Source organism: Phaenicophaeus curvirostris, chromosome 8, assembly GCF_032191515.1.
Source record: "Phaenicophaeus curvirostris isolate KB17595 chromosome 8, BPBGC_Pcur_1.0, whole genome shotgun sequence".
Taxonomy (NCBI): domain Eukaryota; kingdom Metazoa; phylum Chordata; class Aves; order Cuculiformes; family Cuculidae; genus Phaenicophaeus; species Phaenicophaeus curvirostris.
The window spans coordinates 30,276,058-30,300,813 of NC_091399.1; the positions used below are offsets into that span (position 1 = coordinate 30,276,058).

General features: G+C 41.9%; 1 protein-coding gene across 1 annotated transcript in view; it reads right to left on the bottom strand.

The window, feature by feature from the left end:
• TRABD2B (TraB domain containing 2B) overlaps positions 1-24,756 on the bottom strand; it is a 288,663-nt gene that overhangs the window by 46,647 nt on the left and 217,260 nt on the right. Inside the window, exon 5 of the mRNA XM_069863039.1 lies at positions 2,991-3,081. Within this exon, the coding sequence (XP_069719140.1) occupies positions 2,991-3,081 (91 nt within the window). The remainder of the gene's footprint in view (positions 1-2,990; positions 3,082-24,756) is intronic.

Below are 24,756 nucleotides of genomic sequence, written 5' to 3' on the forward strand. Positions count from 1 at the left end.
TTGGTCAAAGCATAAGCATGCAGCTGCTTCAGTTTTTTCCAACCCTTGCATTTTTCCCATGTGCTGTCCACCCCCACCAATCTCTGCACTAGAGTCAAGCTGATCTTCTCTGAACACTATCCAATTTTTCACTTGTCAGTGCCAGAATGCAATGCTGAGGGCTTGACTCGCTTCTACAACTTCTTTGGAAGTAAAGCAGAAATGTCTCTTGGGTTCAAACAGAGAAGAAAAATACCTCTTATTTCATGTATGGCTCCACAATAATCAAGACAAAACCACCTGCATCTCTATAATCCATAAAACAATTTCTGTTTGGAAGCAGCAAAAAATTTGTTGTGCTTCTACTTGTTTATTCTGTATATATATGTGGTTAGTATAAGCGCTATCCCAAAACAATTCCTCTTCTGGGCCTAACTGTTTTCAAGTGTTTTTGTTTCATCTTTTGAAAAGGAGAGAGGAGAGCAAAAAAAGAAGAGTATACAAAAATGCAAGTTTCCTTGACTCTCAATTACAGCAACATAACCCGAACATCACAAAAATGGAATGGCTGTGCTTTCCGAATATGCCAGTCAACTTTTGTTGTAACTCTGTTTGACTAGACTGTCTTTTGCAGCTTGCTTGGAAGTAGTAAAACACAAGCTATTATGAAAAAGACAGACAAAATGGTTTGCAGCAGCCTTCTCATTTCTAAGGGGGATTCTCAAGCATTTCTGATGGGTCCAGCCCCAGCTGCAGGACAATGGAAATGAAGTCCATGATGTGCAGGGTCTGGAAGTCTCTTTTTTTTCTAAAGGCGGCAAGCTGTGAATATAATTAAATCTACTTTATTTAAACACCATATAATAGTCTACTGTTCCTGCACCCTGAGTAACACAACTTAGTGGCAACTCTGGATTTCTTTACCATGCCATTTACTTTTTGTCCTGTATCATCATTTGAGATTGGCTGATCTGCCTGGATCATCAGACCCCAGGAGAAAATACAGAGCTTCTAATCCCTATAGAGTACAACCATATGCTCTCTCTCAACTCAGTCCAGTACAGTATAACCCTTTAATAAGGGTTCAATGGTCAGAACAGACCCTACTGGAATTAACGTACTAGTCCAGACAAAGGGATCAACTTGCCCAATGCGCTAGTCCGGAGATGGAAACAGAAGCTACTGAGTGTAGGATAATTCAGCTGAGGACATATACATTGCTCTAGGCAGCAGTCCAAGTCCACTTGCTTTCAAGTACATTTCCCCTGGGGACGGACAATATTAAGGAAGACGTCATGAACAAAAGACACTGCTGCCAAAGTAAAGCAATGCATACACAGTGATGCCCAATACTGCAAATAAGTCAAAATTAAACTGTGGCTTTGTTTCAAGTTCCCTTCCCCACCACATTATTTCAAGTCTGTGATGACGTGTACAGACATACCCCAAGACCATAAAGAACAGGGACTACTCTTTGAAATCTTTCACACTACTGTATCTTTCTTTCTTCTCAACGATTGCAAACGGCCAATAAATTAATAGTTTCTCAATTTCCAGTTGTAATAATTTTCATGGGAAGATGATACTTCTAACTAAATGAAAATTGCTGAGGAAAGTGCCTGCTTCCCTGAGAGGGAAGTTTCTTTGTCAGAAACCTAGGAATGGTAGACCTCGCTATAGCTTGCTTGGTTTTTCTGTTTTCCTATATTTTTAGAGACAAACATTTTTGTTGATTTTAGCCAGAATTTCCCATTCCAGTCAGTTACAGTGTTTACTGCTCTTCCCTGTGCCATGTTGGTTCTTCTCCCTGTGCCAAAGTTGTTCTTAAACACTCTCTGAATAAATGCTCTTCCTTGTGTTTGATAGCTTTTTCTTCCTCTTTTCCCCATTGTTACTTAAGGCTGTGCTTTTATTGCCCAACATATTCCAAGAAGCATTTAGGATAAATGCTCTGTCAAAGACACTTATGTACAGTTGAGCCATATTATATTCTATACGAATCATTGCGGATGTTTCATAAACAAGGCTGGATCAGCCAGATTTTCCAACTATATTAAGCATAGCTTTTTCAGACATGGTCTACTAGCCCTGCAATTAATCCTCCATATTGAAACTCACCTCATATTTGGACGATGTCATGTCTGCCCACCAGGGACAGGAGCATGCTGCTAACACTTTCTCCTAATGAGGATAACAATCCTATGACAGAGAAATCGCAGCCAATTTTTATCTGCGGAATGGAGGGGAAAGGCTAACTTTGCAAGGCTAGATAGTCTCTCACCATCCCTCCCAGTTTTATTGTCTATGACATTTTTTGTCAGAGACTTAATCTAAATAGCCAAGAAAGAGAAAAGTCTAGGGGAAGAAGGAAGTGTTTCACCAGCTGAGGACAATTTGTACCATATTTTAATCTTATACTAATTAAAATTACCAAGAGCCTGGTAATCAATCCTTCTTGCCTGCTCTACTTGACCAGATAGATGAAGCAGCTCAAGAAATACTGAATTGCTTTTTACGCACCCACTATACTTTCCAGGGTCCACCTGCGACATTAAATCTGATCCTTCAGGCACAACTGAAAATCAAGAATAGCCTGACAGAGAGGCCTGGAAAATGAAGCTGGTGCCAGTCTGTTGCCCTGCAGTGCAGAAACAACCAAAAGCCCATGGACAGAAAACCACAAAACAGCTATAGGGGAAAATGAGCTGAATGAGATGTTTCTTGAAAACAGACAGAAACTGGGGCACTTCTGATCTGGTATAGTGAAGAAGCTGTGATACGAATAATGTCCTCAAGTGAAAAAACCAGCCACCGAGGCTCCATGTGTTTCCAAACTCACACAATGGATGCTTTAGAATGCACTTTTTATCTGGAACTTGGGTGGGAAAGGGAGATTCCTCACCCTCTCACCCATTCTCTATACTAATGCAATAATCTTGCATAGTCACAGAAAAAGGGAGAGGAAAAGAAAATGAGAGAAAGTGATTAATAATCTGTGGGCAGCTGCTTACTTTCCAATTGGTTGTCCAGGAGGGGTGTGCTCCACTTCAAATCCTGCTTGTCTCAGTACATCAATCACAGTGTTGTTACCCAGGAAGTGACCTAAAATACAGGTAGAAAATAGCACTGTCAATCAAACTGCTCCTTTCACTCACTTGAGTTTCTCCTGTTGGAATCACAGGTTTGGGAGACAAGGTTACCAGAAGCTAGACTAGCTTCAAAAGGAAGAAAGGTAAGTTATGCAATCTGTTGTAATTCAGACTCAGCTATTCACCACGTGGCCCACTGCAGCCTTTGGCAATGGCCAGTGGAAGAGACAGCATACAGCCTGATAAGGTCTTCTTCCATCTTATTTACCCCGCCACTCCCCTCATATGGCCAAGGGACTGGGTGGATAAATGAAAACCGATATGAATTGCTAGTCTCATCTTGCACTGTAGCCATTTTTAGTATGTGCACAGACTAAATTAACTTCTAACACAGATATCAGAATGACCCTGCAGAGGCAAAAAGAAATTACTAGGGCTTTGACTCATGAACTGGAACAACTTACAACTCCAGATGGGCATGCTGCCCATCATCATTGATGGACACGTGCTTATGAAGAAGCTCAGAAGCTCAGTGCTTATCTGCCTAAACCAGCAGTGATTCAGGAATTGCTTCATCAACCACTCAGCCACCTGCACAGCAGGGTTGGGAGGAGCTGGGGTGGTAACCTTATATCTTCCAAAAAAGATTTAGTTCTGTAAATCAGGGCTCTTTGCTAGAAGTGTAAAGGTTGCATTTCTATTCACAGAAGTAACAAAGAGCCCAATAAATGCTGCAGCATGTAGGGGCCTTGAAAGGGTTTACTTAAGGGAGTCCTATATACTTGAGGTCTGAACCAAATCCCCCTGGAGTCAATGGGAGCCATCAAAGGGCTTTGGGTACAGACTCAATAATGCAGTGTAATCCCTCCAAAGCTTTAGACTTATTGTCAGAGTCCCACATTGTTTTCAGGATAGGCTAGATGTATGAAGCAAGGAGGTAAGAAGTCCACTAACGGGTTTACTAAAATCCATGTAGCCCAGTAACCTGTCTCCAACCGTGGCTGGTGGTGAATGTTAAAGGTATATAAATATATACATGAATGACACTGAGAAAGGACAAAACAATCCTCCTCCATTATGTCCATTAGCTTCCAGCTCTGTACGGCTGGCTGACCCCCGTTTACACCCAGGTCATCACATCTCACTACCACCTCTGAATAGACCAATTCACTACGAATGGGCTCAAGCCTCTGCCTCCACGTACTTTTTGCCCTGTGACATCTTGCAGCAGGGAGTTCCACCACGTGCCGTGTGTAAAAATGCTGCTTTGCTGCTGGTTGGAGAGTGTGTGCTTGCCTTAAGCACAGTGTAAATGTTTACAGGAGATGTTTGTAACTGCCTGCTTCCACAGCAGAGCCAAATGCTTTGCATAAAAAGACAAGACAGGCAGGACATGCCCGAATCTCTCTATATACATGCCCCTGTGTAAGGAGCTGCTGTAACCATCAGCTGAGTCACCCCTAGGACACCTCACGCGCACTGCACAAAGTCACTATGAATTTCAGAGTAATTCAGTCCCTAGTATTCACTAAGCCTGCATGCCTCTGCTCACGCCGCCAACAAGGGTGCTAATTCACATCAGTTGTGCGAATGACATAGTCATATAGCTTTTAGTGCAACTTGCAAGTAAGAGCTTTTAGCCAAAAGACATTTCTTTAAATGATTAAACATACATTTGCAGAGCCCTAGTGTGTTCCAGGATTCCTCCACTTCCTTTTAAGAAACTCAAAATGTGATTTCTCCCTGACTAACTTACTTATAACAAAAGCCAAAGGAGCAAAAAGCAGTCCCAAAAATGTGTTACACATCCTCAGAGATTCAAGAAATGAGACATTTGTGAGTGATTAACTGAATTTGATCATATCCTGTTTTTTTATGCAGTGGCCAAGGCAAACAAAGGTCTCCATTCTGTCACTGGCAAAGTGACACTGAGGAACCAAAGTCAAAGGTGTCAGAGAAGTTTCTGAATACACGGTACAACACTCTACTTTCCCCGAACCGGAGTCTTAAATGCCAAGAGATTTCTTAATGTAAACAATCATTCTGAATCCAGCAAATCTTTGACATCATGACAGTACAAAAGAACTCAATTTTAAATGCTTTAAGCCCAGGAAAAAAAGTAAATATGAAACAGCTCTGATTTCTGATCCAAAAAAATGGCAGGACTGTCAATAACATCAGCTGCTCAGCAAAGCCCATGAGTCCCTTGAAGTGACAGATGAAGACCAAATGTTGATACCTCCTGGACTTCTCATGCCTCTCCTCTGTGTGGAGATCATGATGAAAGCTGCTAGCTCACTGGACTGGTGAGCTGCTATGCAGGATGGCAGTAAAATATAAGGATGGTGAGATGGATGTTTTCACCCTGAGCTGTTCAGTCCTTTGCCACATCTTTTGCTCTGGGGAGCTCTCCTCCAGCAATCTGGGAATTTGTGTCAGATCTGAACTGTAATTATGGGGAACAAAGGAGGTTCCTGCCAAGGTGAAAACCACCCATGCAGAGAATGAATGTCCCTGAAACCTCTTCTGAGACCAGGGACTGAATTTCAGTATCGCAAATGCTTCACCCTCTGCTCCAAGCATGAGGCTTATTCCTTTAATTTTGCCTCTCCTAACATGACGGAGTATCAGCTTCTATTAAAAAAATCCCACCAAACTCCAAACCCCTAAATAATGAAAATCTTCATTACAAAGTTCAGTGTGAACATAGTTATTGAATTTTAAGCCCACAATTCAACACATACTAAAATATTTTCAATGCCCCAATTCAACCAAGCAAAAAGAAATAAAAACAATAAAAAAATCAAAATAACAACAAAAAAATCAAAACAAACCCCAACTTTAAATTGACTCCCTAAAGCTTTAACAACTGCTAAGGAATGATATGAGCAGGTCTCTGCAAAGCTTTATCTTTAGACTCTGTTTAAAATTTTCATGTTTGCATTAACCCACGTACCTCTGGATAGATCACCACCTGTCTCACCGTCAGCTCTCCCAGTTACTACATCCTTTCCACCTGATTGTAAGGTTTCCATATGGACCAGCTCTGACTTCTACTTGTACTAACTTCTCTGCACAGTCAGAATTCACATATTGCTATTGGGTTTGTATCTATCTGTTTATTTTACGTCACAGTAACGCTGTTGTGGCCAACTCATTATCTCATTATGCACACTACAAGAAACTCGAATTCATACTCTACTTCAGTGATGGAAAAATTGAAAATATGCATGCTCAGATAAGCAGCCTTCCTGCACAACAAAGATATGTTTCTAACTGTGATCCATGATGTCCCATGGAAGGGATCGCCTCAGGATCAGAGATACGTGGAAGAAGAAGGATTGAATCATAGAATCATAGAATCACCAGGTTGGAAGAGACCCACCGGATCATCGAGTCCAACCATTCCTATCAAACACTAAACCATGCCCCTCAGCACCTCATAGTGGCCTGTGAGAGGTTCAGTGCACGCAGGTAAAGTGAAACATGTGTCATTGCTGTACCTCCAGGGTTAAAGAATTCCTGGAAGAAATGTCTCTACTTGCCTCTTGCTGCTAAACCCATCATAATTAAGCTTTCCAGTTTTAAAATCCAGAAAAATCTTCTATATGAGAAATTTTGTACTTAAAATGACTCTTCTTGGTCACATACAACATAAGAGAAGCACTCACTTCTTAGATATTGACAACAATAAAATATTTTTGACACTTGTGGCATGTAATAAAAATCAATCTAACGTGCATATTAGAGACAATTAAGTTCATCATCGGTGAAAAATACCAAACTCCTGCCTCTGGCTGCCCATATGTGCAAACAGAATATGTAATAATTGCAGGATTTTTTTTTAATAACATCAATGGATTTAATTTTTTATAACATCTGTGGATTTAATTTTTATTTACAGATAGAATAGAATTAACTTTAATACATATACACGCATGTGTGTAGGTTTCTTCTAAAAACTTTAAAAAAATTCTCTGCCTGGCCTGGAAATTTTCATTAAAAAAAAAATGTCAAGAAAGTACAGCTACTAAAAAGTTAGTGCATCTAGAGACATACCAGGCAGATCAGAGAGACAGTGGAATGCTCTCGTTTCTCTGCCAGTATACGCTCTCCGGTATAATACTGAATAAACTATTCCTGCAGTATTAACCAAATTTACCTTGACAGCTGATGAAAACTGGATCCAAGAGGTCAGAGCACCAACAGCCCCAGGAAATCCATGCAAGTTTGGGAATAGGTGAGAAAGCAGACACAAAAGATTTTCTAGACAGGGACTTGAAGTGAAAGTCTGTATTTGGGCATGGAGATGTGCAGTGCAGCTGCTACTAACAGTTTAAGATATTAAAGGTAGAAAAAGGTGTGGATGCAGTCCTTCCACCCTCTAAGGATAAGGAGATACTCATGGGATTTACTTGAGGACAAGACCCAGTGCTCAACAAAGAGTCATTTCATAGTTTGAACGCCAAAACAGGGCACTGGCTAGCATGGCTTGCTGCACTTATGGAGTGTTTCTTCATTCTATCTGATGAGCCAAGATTATTCTCCTTTCATTGATGTCTTGTTTTTTTGCGACAAGGATCTAGACACACTGGAGGAACATGTTGTACAGCATGGTTGCTAACATTAATCAAACACCTTCCATCCCTGGTTTGCTTTTCCATTTTTAATTAAGAACTGTGCTTTGGACTACACAAAGCAGATGCATGCAATGCATTTCCTTATCTCCCCAAGGTTTCATTTTTCACTGGAAGAAAAAATAAACTACTTTGTTTTTTTACTAAAAGGTGAAAAATACATGGTTTCCTTAAAGCGTGCACATGCATATGCACACACACTGCTGAAAAACAACACAATTTATTCCTTTCTTAGTGAAATATCCCAAGGTGGAGAGAAATACACTTCTCAGCCAACTCCAACAGTAACGGCCATGTATTTTCTAATTGATCACAGAAACTAAAACGCCCCTTTACCATTTCAGCCATTCTGGTGACCCCATCAACAGCATATCTATGCATAAGGTTGCATACCTCAAAAGTTAAATGAACTTGGGTGTTCCTACACAGAAAAATATAACCTTATTTTGATGACAGAAGCAGAAAAAATATTTTTAGGCAAATGTTATGTACTTTATCTAGGTCTAGAGATCTACTACAAATTACTTTGCCTCTTCCTTTCACAATTCTTTGTTCCATGGCTTAGAAGGATAAAGGGGTACAAAGGAACAGGAGATAATTCCCTCACAAAGGACCCTCCATTGCCAGAGCCTTTGAAGTTCTGCTAAAAAAGCCTTGCTAGCCCATTAGCTGACACACAGCAGAAACCTGAACTGTTTCCATGCACACTACAAGCAGAGCTATTTTCTGCACAATTAGTCATAAAAAGGGCCAATGTAAACTGTGTCGGGAGGTCTCAATTCTTTACATTCTCCACACAGTGAATCAGACGTTATGTATAACGTTTTGTTGCCATTTAGACCTCGGGTTGCTTTGCAATCAGGAGGCGGCAGTCCCTATTCCTCCTTCTCTCTTCAATGCTGATTTTCAAGCCTCTTGGCACCATCAGAGCGTTTATGGCAGTTAGGCTTTACAAAAATTTGCGTAGGCAAAAATGCAAATGCCAAAAGCCAAACCTTCACAGTCGGGGCAAATATTGAGTGGTTCCTTTGCTTGCTACCCCCCAACGAGTGCCTTCAGTTCTCTTACTCTGAGAATGGTCGAACTGAATATTTTGGAAGCTGAATGATGACCAAGTCAAGAAAAGGCTGTAGCGAGGAGCTACAGCAAACAGTTCAGGCAAGGAATTTTAACTGGATTTGCTAACTTCTATATTATAACATTTGACTCCAACCCAATGATCTCAGGGTAATGACACGAATGTGATGAGGGGAACCACCTGACATCCCCCATTAGGGTTGCCTGCCATGGCAGTTGTCCCAGATCCACCATGGCAAACAAGTTTTGTGGATCAACTCTCGAAATTTTTTCATTCCTTTCCAATCCTCCTCTAGCATCACAGCTGCTTCTATCCCTGCACCCAGCCATTTTTTGCTAATGAATATCATCCTTTAAAAACTGGAGGCTCTTTCTCTTTTTCTAATGAAGACTCAGAATTAAAACTGCTACCACTGCCAGAGGATTGCTCCTCTTTCTTCCTTAATCACTTACTTTCCTGAAATCTCACTCTGGTACTAGGGATTGCCTTGAATCACTATCTTGAGCACACCCTGACAATGTTTGGTTTGCCCAGAGATCCTGCCTTTGCCACTTAGACCTATATGTAAGTAAAGTTTCTTCCAGCCTAAGCAGCTTTACACTGCGAGGTGTCTTATCAGAGTACAAAGAAAGACACCAGGTGATGGATTAGGTGGGTGATACACAGCATCTAGTGATGAGTATGATGTCAGGACTGCCTGAAAATTTTGATTTAAGATTTTACTTATAAGATTAACAAAATTAAGATTTGTGGGGTCCAGCAGGGGAATTTTCTGGGAAGGGCTGGAAGGACCCCAGAGTCCCCACACCATGAACCAACATGAGCCACTCTCCATGCCAGGGGATGGGACATGCAGTGTATTAACAGCATCCCAAACGCATCCCTACCCACACCTCAGCCAGATCAGAGATAACAAAAGCTTCCTGGAGGCTGGTATTCAGGTTCAAATCAAGAGCTGTGGGTGGGCTTTTCAAAGATACAGCACAGAACTGAGAGTGCCCTGGGGCAACTCCTGAGCAGTAACACTACCCAAATACTATGGACAATGGATGTGATGAGAGACAATTTCATGGCTGAGTGAACTGGCACCCCACAGAAACATAGGGGGCACAGAGACCACCCTACTAGGTCAGCTGATGTTACCCCAAGGATCCTTGCCATAGGAAAGAGCGATCAGACAAAGCTGGGAACTCTGCACCCCACCTTTCAGAACAGTCTGTTACCCCAGGTTGCTGGCTTTTGCTCTGCCGCAGGACATGGTTTTGCACTTGGAAACTTCAGCATTATGCAAAAAGCTGAGGAGGAGACCTAGGGATGCAGGGAATGAGCTTTCTTCCTCCCCTGTTTGGCAGGAGTATATAAGCCCAAGGCATGCCTTAAAAAATACTTTGTACAGGCCACGTGTGATGGTCTTGTAAAGCAGACTTTCATCATAGCCTCCTTACATCATGCCACCTCTTCTCCAAGGCAGATGGAGAAATCATTTTCCCTCTTGTTTGATGTTGTTATTCTCCACAGTTGTGAGAAACTGACTCATAGCCACTTTGGACAGTCACAGGAAGCAAAGCCATAAAACATAAAAGGCCAAAATGTGCAGCCACTTCGAACGTCCAGCAATCCCCCCACGGCTCTCCTTCATTCTTTCCTTGTATGTAATCATCTCACTCCCCTCTCACCCATGAGCACTCACAGAATACGCTCTGGAGAAAGGCCACACCATAGCCAGGGGGAGACTGGAGCAAAAAGGGGTCAAAAGTTGAGGGCATTATTCCAGATTGACGTCACGAGCTCAGATTTGTGTTTCCTTGGGGTGTCTTTGAGAACTGCAGTGTAATACCATGCTCAGAGCATCTCAGTCTGAAGGACAGACAGACTCCTACAGCCTTCTTTTATTTCCTTGCTGGCTTTTGGTATAATACAACTCTGTCGCGTCTCTCTTCCTCTGCTCTTCCTCTCCATTTAGCTCCTCCAAATACCCATCCTGTTGAGGGCAGAGAGCAGCCTGATCTAGTGGGATGTCCCTGCCCATGGCAGGGGGGTTGGAACTAAATGTCTAAGGTCCCTTCCTTCCAGCCCTAACCATTCTATGATTCTGTTCTGGAGGCACCCAAATGCCACACACTGGAAATCCTTCTCTGGAAGTGGCCTGGAGTGCAATGCACAGAGCCATCAGTGGGCTCAGCACAAGATGGGACCAAGCTTACCAGTCTGGAGCTGGTGCCACGCTGGCACAGCTCTTTGCTTTCAGAACCCAACACAGTGCCATCACCTGGGCTTGGTTGTTCAGTTCTGTGCTGTCTTCAAAGTCTTTGTACCCTCATCCTAGCAGACTTGCCCTAAATACACAATGAAGAAAACAATAAAAATACTTTTTTTTCCTCACTTAACCCTAAATTTTCTTACAGTCTGAAGCAGCTGTTTCACTTAGGTTAAGAAAAACAACACAAGCGAGAACTGAAGTGAGGTCACCTCCCAAGCATCTCCTTTGACCTCTGTGTCAGACTGTGGCAACAATCGAGCTGTGTCAGATCAACACAACAACAGGATTCAGAGCTGCTTCAGACATTTCAAAATGAAGCGTCTAGTCTAAACTGGTCAGTCTCATTGGAGAGCATAGAAAAATTAATTCTAACATATCAAATACCAGGTTTGGGAAACACATAAGCCTCCACTGACCATGTGATTTTAAATAGCTCCCTTAGTCTCAGCATCTATCAGACATGGCACGATGGTCCACTAAGCTACTCTACCACTGCCCAGAAGCTCTTGAACACTGCACAAAGTCCATCCTTCCTTCCCATCCTTCTCTCTTGTGCCCTGTCTTCCACCTTTCTTGCTGTGCCATAGTTTTCAATGGAGGGCGGGGGGCTGTGCTGATCTATGCTGGACACTGTGGTCTGCTTGGTTATGGGGTCCTTTAGGCTATTTCATATTCTAGATTTACTTACATGGCAGTACAAGACTTTTCCACAGACAGACGGTTCAACAGAGGATGGCCCTTTCAGCATATACTCTTAAAAAAATAGTACACTAGATATCAAGGATGCAAGTTTAAAGAGCAGAGGATGAGCAGCTCATATTATTTTTTGCAATGGACAGGGCCAACATACAAAATCTTGGGAACTTCACCCATACCCAGCATTGCAGAAGGAGACAAAGAGATAAGTCTGGGGGAAATTTTCTAGAGAAAATCTGTCATCTCTAAGAACCTCCTCTAAGAATCTGTGCCGAGACATCTCCAAAAGTGGTCCAACCAGCTAGAACCACCAGATCATCTGAGTGCAGATGGTCTGGTGTGAGATCTTTTTTTACAATATTGTTTGCTGACTGTCATCAACACCGCAAACAATGAAGACATTGGTAAGGAAATGCAGTCTCATTTTTTTTGCCCAAGGTGCCTCATTAGTGTGCTTACACCCTTGCTGAAGTAGACAACATGCTCCCACCTGAACCAAAGTTATCAGGTCTTTCCACCTAAAGCATTGCCTGTCCCCCACCCCCTCCTGAACAACAAAGCTGGGCAAGGGCTGGGGTGGGGCAACTGGTTTCCACCTCCCTGCTCCACACTCCTACTTTGAAAAGAAGGTAACTGTTAACGTGTTACTAGAACATCTACAATAACTCAGTGGAGTCTGAGCTCCAGGCAGCTTTAAGCCTTGTAAAGTTCCTCTTTGTCAATGATACAGGTGTTTGTATCCAGAGTATCTCACTGAATTTGTGGAGACATTTCTGAGACACAGCCCAGCAAGAATCATATTGTGGGACCTCAGCCTTTCTTAGGACACAGCCAGTACTATGAAATGCAGCACCACTGCCTGACTTAGGCGAAGGCCTCTAGCAGGCAGTCAGAATGTAGTCAGCAGCTTTCCTTAGGAAATAAATAGTGGTGAGAGCCTTATATCATTGCAGGCTCTGGGAATCAGATGTTCAGTGAATTCCACAGCTGGACTACTGAGTTTGTCTAATCCGTCTTCGGCCTCATGATGCATTTGGCTTCCACAATATCCTGTGGCTGCCATATAATTACACACGGTGTGAAACACTATTTCCCTGTGTTCGTTCTGAACCCGCCCACTGATCATTTCATTAGGTTTCTCCTAGTTCACACAGGCACAGCTCTAAACCAAATTAAAAAAACACTGTAATCTTGCTCTCGTTTGAGATTAAACCATGCCAGGAAAGTTAGTTGGGGGCAATGTCTGTCAAATCTCCAAAACTGCTGCAAAAGACTACGAGACAGACTGTCATTTTCGGTTTGAAAATGAATTTGAAAACCACATATCAAAGCTCCCGGTTGACAGGACACATATTCTTGGTTGTTCTTCCTGGTTTTGACCTCACAGTCAACTCTTACACAGACTACACTGATTTCTTCACCTTTTCTAGGATCCCTTTCTGGTGGTTTAATTGGATTGTGAATGTCGCACAAGTGAAAATGTGGTGACGCCATAGCACAAAACACAGTGATTCCTCAGCAAATTGCTGGTCTCCTGAAGTTTACGGACATAGGATAAAGTGTGCTGGAGCAGAGAGTAGCAATGCTTGCTTCTAATCTGCTTCTCGAGCAGCATCCTGCAAACACAGGAAAAGAGAATCCACGTTACCAGACTTTTTAAAAGAGGAAACTCTTCAAGAAAAGCAAAACCTGGCCTCCTTGGTCAGTATCTTTTAAAATATAAAAGCTTCACATTGTTAAGACTGTCGATGCTTCATGCTTTTCCCAGAAAAATCCAGCTGGCCACTGGATGTCAGTGTTGTTGCAGAAAAACACCTCAGAAAGTTCACAAATCAGCCTGTGACTAAGGTGAGGTGAAGTCACCCAAACCTGGATAATAGCCTTTTCTTTCAGTTAACCAGAACAGTGCTGGCAGCACTTGAAGGCTGTGCTGCCAGCTCGAAAAACTGGAGGAAAGCACTCAATGGTGCTGAGGTCTCCATCATCATCTGAAGGCAAGTTCTCCATGAAGCTTGTGGGCTCTTGCTCTTCCGTGCCCAGATATACATCCCCTCTTCTTGCTAGCTGCCCTCTAATTTTGCTAAGATGTGTCCTGGCTCAGCCCCTGGGTCCGCTTGACACATCCAACCTTGTCTCTAGTTTGGACTCAAACTTTTCTCTTCTGCCATATAGCAGAGCACACTGCAGCAAGCAGATTTCTAAGCTTCTCCTTGGTCATGGATTAAAAGCAATTACATGTAGTTTTGCTCTGCAGTTTTACCCGGTGCTGCTGAAAGGGCAGTTTAGTGAAGCTGTATGAATTTCAAGGTTTGAGCTGATATATCCATTGAAAACAGCATTATGTCACATAGATAATTTACCTCCGCTGAATTACGCCAGGCATCTCCAAATCCACTCAACCACACAGAGGAAACCTGCCCTAAAAGATTTTCCTGAGCCTTTTAATTCAACTAACGATGCCTTTGCACCATCACGGTGAGCCACGCTAGTGCAAGAAGTCAACTTTTTCAAAGATTGTTTTGAGGCTGCAGGCTGAGGACCCACCCTGTGTGAAAGCAGGAGAAACAAGCCCTGGAAGTCCAGAAAAACCCTTTCAGATTGGAGTCACCAGGTGCAGATGGTGCTGCTGTAATATTTCAGGATGTATAAACTAGGACTTCCTTCTCACCTTCCACTCCAAGCTCAAAGTTTGCTGCTTGATTTATGCCTGATGTAACACCAGGAAACAAACCCACAATCCAAGGCAGTTCAAAATAATGTACTATTGCCCCTGAGTAGAGAGGGAATCTTAGAATCACCAGGTTGGAAAAGACCCATCGGACCATCGAGTCCAACCATACCTACACAGGCAGGGACACATTTGTTAAGCTCCTTAACATGGAGTTGCAAGACTCTCAGATGCTAGGGATGAGGGAAGAGATCTGGAGTACCTTCATTTGGAGATCAGTCTCTTTTGAAAAGCAGAGCACATCCGAGGCTGTGGAATAACAGAAAACTGGGCTAGAAAGTACCCATTTTGGTCTGCCTAAATGTCATAAATTAGGATCAATTCTGACAGGACATGATGGATCAGATCAGCTTTGACTGTAAGGATGCTGGTATAAATTAGAAAGATGATCACCATAGGACACTGATCACTATTTCTAAAGCATTAGAAGATTCCTTGGCTGTGCTGCTTCTTTATTATTTTCGATTTCTTTAATGTAAAACAGAAGAAAGAAATGCTTTGGGAAGGATGGGCAGCTAAAGGTCTGGTGGTGGATGGAGTGGGGCTTTCTAGCCAGCAATGACAGACTCTGCTAGGAGCATCAGTAAATCTTATCTGTCAAAGAGACATCTGTGCAGTGGGAAAAGAGCAGAAAACAGTGCTATGTTTTTTAGAGATTCTTGGCTGTAAAGGTGATGTATGAATACAAACAGCGGTCACTCCCAAGCTCACATGCCACCTCTCTTGGACGCTGCTGGTCACAACCCAACAGCAATGAACCCCCTTCTTAAGGCACTTCGTGCATGCAGTCATATCAAGCCTCCACATCCTCATGCACAAAGCATACCTTGCTCACAGATATTATATCTAATTCACTGAAAGTCATGGAAAGAAGTATTCCTGAAACACTAATCTTTACATGCTATGCCTGCAGAGTATTCCTTTTTATTACAAATTTATTTCTAATTAGACCATCAAATATATATCTACATTCCACTCATTACTATTTATTTTTGTGAATTCAACCCACACAGACCTCTTCTCAGCCACATGGCCAAACATCCTGACTAATTTCCATTTAGGTTTTTTTCCCTGTATAAATGCATAAACACACAGATTTTCTATATACATTTTCAGCAAGCAGAAATATTTGATTTGAATCACCACTGCATTACTCTGGTTTTACACTGATGCAAACAACAGTGGGTTTTGCTGTTATCTCCTGCTGCCCAGCTGTGAACACTGGGGAAAAGAAGCAACAATGAAGATAAGCACAATTTATCTGAATCTCTCTGATAATATTGGCCCATGGAAAATACTTCTAGTGAAACCCAAAAGAGCGAGAGTCAGTGAACCTGTTAGTTTTCCATGATACGGTTGTCCACATGGTCACATCCAGAAGCTGAGCAAATTATTATGGACGTTTAGAAACCTCAAAATACATACAACAGCTTTTGAAAAACATTGTGGTTACGTGGCTTCAAGCATGCTTGAGGAATATGTTAAAACCCAAGCAAACTATCTACGCCTTCGCCCCTGTTAACACACGAGCATGTGTGCACACATCACCAAGCTCGCATTGCAATTTGTAGCTCTGTTATTCACAGTCTTCATTAAAGAATAACAGCCCCTGTTTGAGTATCATGAGGGAAAATTGTTTGCACATGTGGACCAAATAGACACACCAAGGCTGCACCCTTATGGTTTCTGAGTGACAAGCTTAATAAGATTACACTTGATCTTTCTCTTAATAAAGCTGGATGACATTCAAGCAAAGCCTGGATTTTGTTTTAATGGTACGTTAAGGGAACCCAAAGTTTGGCACAGATGGAGGCCTGAGCCATCGAACAAAACTTGGCATTGCCAGCGTTCCCTTATGATCTCAGACCTCACATAACGAATATTTATATCTATATATACACACACACATATATATTAAATACCTATCATTAGCTGGTCAAGGTCAATGCTCTGAGTTGGATGTAATACTAAGAATGATGATGGTTCTTTTTTTCTTGTGTTATGAATCCCACAAATTAAGCAACCCACAGTTTATAGAGTCTGCAACATGATGGACTGCTTTTAAACCACACATACCAAGAGGAAGGAGAACAACTTTGAGAAATAACAAAAGCAAAGCAGAAGTGTCATCACCTTACTGTTCAAACCTGGACACAGCAGAACAGGGAGACTCCTGCTTAACTTTAATAACACCAGCAGCCTTAGCTGGCTCCAAAGGAAGCAGTCATTTGCTTGAGATAAGTCAGGGCTTGCGTGTTTTGAAGCATTATGGGTTAGAAGCTAAATAGTGTTAGCTGAGTCACACTGATTTAAACCATCAGTACAACTGGCCCAAAGATTACAAAAGACACAACACAAAGAAATCACTTCAAGGAACAGGGAAGATATAACATCGAGTTTTTATTTTGAAAAAATATATACGACCCCTCCTCAATTAAGACTTTACTATGGGTTCAGCTATGCCTCTGCCTGTGCTCAGGATGCACATCTATGTACCTGTCCTATAGACCAGTCAATGGGTCTTCATGATGGAGTTGGGAACTGGATGAAGATGGGATGGAGATAGCTTAGACCGTGTAATTTATCTGACAAAAAGATAATTTCTTTCAATAACCAAAACAGTGTCCAGATTACATTTGCTGAGGAATACTGAGGAGGAATTGAAGAGTACTGAAATACTGTCTTTCGCTGTTTCCAAAACAAAACACACACACACAAAATCACAGCTTTATTTCAAAACATTCAGAAATAATTTACTGAAATGTAATATACGTACATTTCATTTTAAAAAAGAATACAAACAGGGACATTAAATTAAACAATTAAACACTTTGCACAGCCTGAATTTTCTTCCAGGCTTTTATGGTGAGAAAATGAAAACATTTTTGTTCGGCACTGACCCAATATAACTTTTCCTTCAATCATCTGGTTCAACTGACAAAACAAGACATAAATAATTTCCACTACTCTAGACTGAACCCAGGTTTCTGTTAATGTGCATGAATTCCTGATTCTAAGTCTCTCAGTCCTCCTTGAGATACACAGGCAGTACCTTAAACCCTGAGCATGGTGGTGAGACCTTCCCTGGCTGTGGACATGTCAAGTGGTTTGTGCTAAAGCCAATTAAATATCTGATCATCGAGTATTGAGCCAAGTTGGGTGCTTGGCCAAGCCAAAAAAATCTCTTTGCAAAGTCCCATCTTCATCCAACTCCTGGTTTGGAGTTGACAGAGCTTCAGAGGACTGAGTACATGAGTGGGAGACAAGATTCTCTTGTGTAAACAGAGACCTGTGTTGATAAGTACAAGTACTGAAAGAATGTGAATTCTTGCAGGAATTCAGCCCATAATTATCTGCTCCCTTCACTGGATGAAACTGAGATTATCCTTGACTGAAATAAGAAATTCACTGCCAGCTTTATTGGCATTTTTGTGTCCAAACCCTGCAGTACTTTTCATCCCACCGAACTCCACCTATAAAGCTCTCACACTATATTTTGGCTGACTGTTCTGGGCTATTATAGAAACCCTTTGGCACTGGCCTGTCCCAGATTTCTCCCAGCCTCCACACTTTTCCTCACAGCCAAGTTTCTGCAGGAAACAAAACACTTTTCATTGAGGCCAATTAGCTCAAGAACGCCAAAAGAAAAAAAAATCAAAAGCCTTTGGGTCAGTGACAAGAGCAATAGAGAGGCCAAGCAAATGAAAGGGACTTGTTCTGAAAATGTTTTTTACTATGTCAGAGCCAATTCCCAATGGAGTGAAACAAGAAAAACATTCCTAGAGAGATTCAAGATCTGTCATGAATTCCCAACGCACATTTAGAAGTCTTACTTTCCTCTCTGTCTCTCGTTCCTTTCTGAGACACAGCATGTGGCTCCAGAAAGAGTCAAGAGGTATGTACAGTGGTCACAAGCATTCTAAATCTCAATGAACCAAGGGCTGGAGAATCTGACAGCAACACTCCAAAGTTTCTTATATTTTGGGGGAAAAAAGTCCATACCCAAAAAATGAATAAGAGAACTGGCATCAAAACTCTACCTGGAATTATCTTCTTTGTGGTTGAGATATTGGTACTACTTCTCTCAAGAAACACTCACCTGGTTTTCTTGCAAAGTAACTGGTGTGTGCACCTGCTGCCCCCTCTTTAAAAGAAGCATAACCCACTTTCCTACCAGCAGGACATATTTATCCCATTATATGCCTGTATATTGATAAAATTACTGATGACTGAACTTTGGAATGAACATCAGGATATCACGACCATTGCCTTTCCCTCCATCACCACAATGCTCATCACTGACTCTACATCCAGGGTGAGGAAACCTCTTTTTTCCATGCTTGTAGATGTCAGACCCACAGACTTGCTGGTATTAGAACTGAAGCTCACCTCTCAAATTGTTTGAAGTATTAATTCAAAGGATTTTGAAATATCAATCTTAGAGGTCCCGGGGCTGCTATCAGGGGAAAAAACATCACTGTTTTCCAGCTGAGCTTTATTTAATGATGGACTTTACACTTCCTAATCTCTTTGGAAAATAAATGCCACATGGCATCATATTATACTGAGCAAGGGATAGTCAGGCTCCCAGCAAATAATTCGTAGCGACATCTTTTGGATTAGTTTTTATGATGCTCTTTGTAGGACAATACCGCGACTTGATCTTGAATGTTTCACCATGAGAACAAAATATTCCTCCTGACATCCAGCTCTGTGTTCGTGGGTTCATTTTTTCCGATGATTAATTCTGAGTTCATGCAGAGTGTGTTCAAGATTACACGGATTCATATTCAGTTGACCATATCTGAGAGGATTACTTTAGTGTGCCCCACTTTATGGCCCATGAAACATGATCCCTCTTGTCTCTCTGTTTCTCTCACTCTGCCAGCAGTATTCCTCTAACAACCAGTACTAGGAACTCATATTATCAGCGTAACAGCGGAAAACAGCTATTTTTCTCTATGAAAACTGGCTCTCATTCAGTGCCTTACACTTGCTCTGCTCTCAGCGCCAACAGCCAAACAGAATCCATCAAAACGTCAAAGTGTTTTGAGGAAACGCCCTTTAGACTAAATCAACATTTCAAGTTTGCCACAAACTTGATCACTTTGGTGCATCTAGCACATGACACTGCTGGTACTAGTGATCCCAACCTGAACAAAATAAGACATAGTGAAAACAACCTGATGCCGACGGAAGCCGTTGCTCGTGTCTCTCTGAAGAGTTGTGACCCACATTACCTACACTGGAAGATGTTTCTATCAGCAGCCAAGAGACTGGTAACAGCAGTGTATCGCTGATCCTGGCATTCAGCAGGCAGATGTATCATTTAATAGGTCTGGCATCATCTGACCATCTTTCTGATGACAGTATCATTAACTTTAGACAACTGCCACCTGGACTGAACAGCGCTTGATGCATGAAACGCAGAAGAGCTCTCAAATGACAACACCCTGTAAATTATACATAGCAATATAATTTCATATGCAGCCCTCAAAGATCTCAAAACAGTTTAAGGACAGAAATTAGGGTCCAATGCTGCATCCTTCACTCAACAAGTGTGAGCTAATTAGAAAGCTGTCCTGTTGGTATAAGCAGAGCTGCTTGCAGAACTCTGTTTAACGTGTGGCCATGCAATTTGAAAAAAAAAATAAAATATTTATACTGTGGTTGTTTCTCAAAGCCACAGCCCAAACATATCTCCTGGTGCTGTACTGAAATAAATGAAACAGAGCGTTCCTATTCCAGAACACCTCTTCTCTGGTCAGTAATGGAGTTACTTTGGAACCAACAAAAAAAAATTTTTTCCAGATTTGCAAGCAACCTACAATACTTATGTTTTGTTTAGCAGACTAAATTCACACAACTCAGTAGCCCAACCAGAGCTTCTGCTACATACAACCTCGCCTGAGCCAACAGGCAATGCAACTTGCTCATGAGAAAGAAGATTTTAAACCATAACCTTATAAGTAAAATCCCTATGGCAATGACCTGTATTAAGCTCATTTTTTTTCACTGTCATTGCTGCATCCAGAATTGCTCAGATTTTCTTTTGATTATTATCATCCATCCCTCCCATCCTGTGTCACTGCAACTGCACACAGAAAGCAGAGGTTATATACACCATCTTATTTCAACAGAGAGCGCCTTTCACAACCCCTTGGCAATTTTCTACACAGTGTCAAACACACTGGACTGGGCAGAATGTTATTTTTCTTTGACTGATGCTGTCAACACGTTATCTGAAGTCTACCTCAGAGTGCAAGAGCTCGGTGAGAGTGTTTGCATTGCACTTGTGCGTTACGCTACACCCATGCTTGGGCACCCTCTGCCCCATCACTCACCGATCCCACTTTCTGATCACTTGACTGCCTTTTGGATGAAGCCCAACTCCAGCCCTCTCTGAGCACAGAACACAGTCAAAGAAGGAAAGATAGTTCTTTCAGTCAGCTTTCAGTTATGAGTTATGCTTACTGTTTTTCTCTTGAAAACAGAGCTTTCCTGCAAATATTATGGTTACAGGACAGATCACATCCCACAGTTTTTTCACTCTTTACAGGGAACTGCAATATGCTCTCTGCAGCATGCTGCTTTTGCAAACACATTTTATCAACAGACCACAAGTACAGTTCTAGAATCATAGAATAACCAGGTTGGAAGAAGTTTCCTCTCCATTACAGTCTCTAAACATTGCTATTAACAGTTGATGTATTCAGGGAAACCCTTGAGCTGATCACAGAAAAGGCAGCGTATTTAACCTTGACTAGTTGGCAGTGTATGACCACAAGCAGCAACGAATACTTTGTGCATCTGAAATTGCAGGGGAAAAGCATTCTATCCAATTTTCCAGGAAACAATTTGGCCAAGACATAAAAGCAAAGGAGCCTCTTTACAAAGCGTGCTACTGAACCAGTAGTCACTACAACTCTTGCCCAAGGCTCCTGAGTCACAACGAAGAAGAGAACCTCACTGTCCCCCGACAGCGTGTGGGAGAATGGCCAGCACTGATGCATGAGGCAGAGAATTTCTCCCAAGCTGCCAACAGCTCCCCCAGCACCTAGTTTTCTCTGCTGTGGCTTTCTGCCATCCCAGGCCCACACCAACTGACAGCAGTTAAGGAACAGCTTTAAAGACCAGTTGCCAGCCTATGGCACTAGGGTGGCCGAAGCAAGACATGAGAATGGGATTGGTTTCCTTTCCAATGTCGAGTTTCCTTTCCTTAATGCTATTTTGCTGTATTCCAGTAACTTGATTCTGAAAACTATTAACAATTCCACATCCACACAAATGCAGATGTACTATACACACAGGTACACAAGTATGAATAAATTTTCCTGTAGAGGAAATATGATATTTATGTTTTATAAGATGAATAAGGAGAATAAAAACCCAGGAATTCTGGGCTATTGCCCAAACCGCACAGCTTTGAAATCAGTGGTATGTTGAAAAAAAACACACAACAAAAAAAACCCCTATACTTCCTTTCAAGAAAAGTGTCTATGTTTTCCTATCTGTTTACGACTGATGTCTACCCACAAGAGACTAAAATCTGGGCTGAACCAGGGAACAATACCCTAAGCGTCTTGTACATAAAGGCAGACCTGATGCTGCAGAACTTTTTCCCTAAACTGTTTTATCTGCTTTTAATTTCCAATGAAACAGCAAACACAACTGTGGGCTACTATTTTCCAGACCAACCCTCTTTATTTTTTTATTCTCAGAACTCACCTCTCTTTTCCCAACACCTGCTCACTACTCCTTCTGAAATACAGTTCAGAAGCATTCAAGTGTTCGGAAGTATTCAAGTACTCAGAAGTACTTTATCTCCTTAGCTCTGGCTTTAATTAAAATGTATTTTACATGATGCAGAAAAAAGTGAATTAAAAAAATATAGTAACTAAAGCAAGCATGACTAACAGAGAAAGGTAGGATGCACAGGAATAACCAAGGTTGAAGGTAGCTAAGGAGTGTCAAAAATACAGTTCTGTATAAAAACAATATCCAGATTATACAAGTACAACTGCAATGTATCTCCAGCTGTCCCAATCTTAAGTAGTATCCACCTCTGAAAGCCTCGAACAGCATTGGTGCTGTTTTTGGAAAGCTCAGTTACTGCCTACCACAATGGAAATGGTCCTCTGCATTACCTTTTTGTACTTTCGCCTTTGAACCAAGCTTATGTGAATCCTCCCTTAGTCACACATCTGACAAGGCATTAAAAATGGACTTAAATTGAAAATGCTATCAATTCCCATTTCCAGACTATAGGTGTCAACCCCGAGGTGAGATTTGGAGCAAGCCTGGTTTCTACCCCAGGAGCTCTGAGGGAACAGCATTTGCTCCTTGCATCCTTCTACTGTTTTTATACTTAACAATAAAGCCATTATGGTGTTGGTTTTGCTCTGTGGTAACGCAAAACTGACGCTGCAGGTGTGCTGGGATGTCTGGGCAGAGACCAACTCCTGCTGACGCAGCGTTCTTTCACCTCTGCTCGACTGATGATACTACTTCAAACACTTTGCTCAGGATGCAAAATTAGGTCTGCATGAAGAAATGAACGGCTATTTCAACTGGGGTGATTGCCCAACACCTTGTAGACTCCAGGTTGGACCTAGGACTTGCTGCTGGGGAAGTCTTCATGGGAGGACAACATTACCCCATTCAGCTCCCTGCCATCCTCCTTTATGGAGTCTCTAAATGTTAGTGTGCCATTCATACTTTTTAAAGCAGATAAGGAAATTGTATACCATCCTTATTTACCAAGGGGACGCCAAAGCATAAAGAAGCTAAAAACTTGCCCCAAGACTAACAGGCAGCCAGCAGCAGAGCAGGAACATGAATGTAAATCTTCCAAGACTCAGAGCCATGGCTTAAGCTCTCAGAGCCATGATTTGCATGCTCAGCTGAAGCATGGCCTGATAATGTTATGTGTGACCATATCCCTACTTGTGCTTGGGCCTTTCATCTATGAGCCTTCACAGCTCTCATTGTCCTGTGTTTAACCTTCTGCTAAGCAGATAATTTATGACCATACCAATTTGAAAAAAAGAAAAGGAAAAGTTGTAGTACTATATTAGAAATGAAGTCTGGCAATATGTCCTGCTCTCTCTCCACAACTTTATGGCAAAACCTGAAATGGTTTTCTGGGATATACTATATCTGGCATGAATCCCTGCCAGGCAAAATCTTGTCTCGTTTAATTAGTTCTCATGAATTTTCACCATCCTGCTTTCTCACTGAGGTCTGAACCACAGCTCCTGCTGTCCAGACACCATGGGGAACAAGACATCACGTCCAAGGCCACTGCTGGTGGCCTGGTTGTGAAAGTGCCTGATGGAAACTCATCTCATTAAGCTTTTGAAAGATGGATGCTCTGGCATTGGAGCAGCTCCGAGCTCTCAGCTGGAGTTTCTGCTGGCCTCTGACTCTCTTTGTAATAGTTTAGGTTTTGCCTGCTGGAAAATGACTTGTAAGAATGCTCTTGAGCGCCAGTGTTTGGAACCAACTCTATTTCCAGCATTCCCAAATTCTGAGATGCTCAGAACTGATGTGCTGACTCAGATCACTTGAGACGAGCAAGTTAGTGAAAAGTTCAGCCTGGTGGTAATGAGATCTGGTGGAATTAGACCTCTGTATGATTTATTCAGAGTTTTGTAATCAGCGTAGAGCGTTAATGTCATCCATTTGCTCTCAAAACTCTGCTTGGAAAAAGAGTGAGCCTAGTCTAAGCAAATGCCTCCCAACTTTACTTACAGTGTCAGCCTCTTTTCTTTCCTAAATGAATGGTTCCAGATCTCTGCAGAGGTGCTGGACAGTTCAACCAAATTGTCTGCATTAGCATCCTTACTCCTATTGAGTATTAATCAGTTCAGCTCACAGGATACTTCCCAGCTCTCTGCTAGAGAGACAAATCTTTTATAAAGCTTAATAACAAAACTCGCCCAATAAGCATTGAGATAATACTTACGATCATGAACTATGAAAAAATCAAAAATTTAGTACAGTTTTGAAGATCCATTGACAGTAAATGGTAAGATTTGGTGGAATCAAATCATGGCAAATTATTAGGGCTTCCCAGCGCTCACATCCCCTCAGTTGTTTTCTTTATATCACAAAGTTTTCACCAACAATTTCTGGAAAACATGTTCTTGTCTCCTGAGCTCTGTGGTGTCCCCTACACAGCTTTGTCAGGGCCCAATCCCTCATGTTTAAAACCCAGAGAGAACATGCTATGGAGCAAGAAAGCTTATAGTTATGGTAATTGGGAAAGCCCTCTGGCATACAGAGAA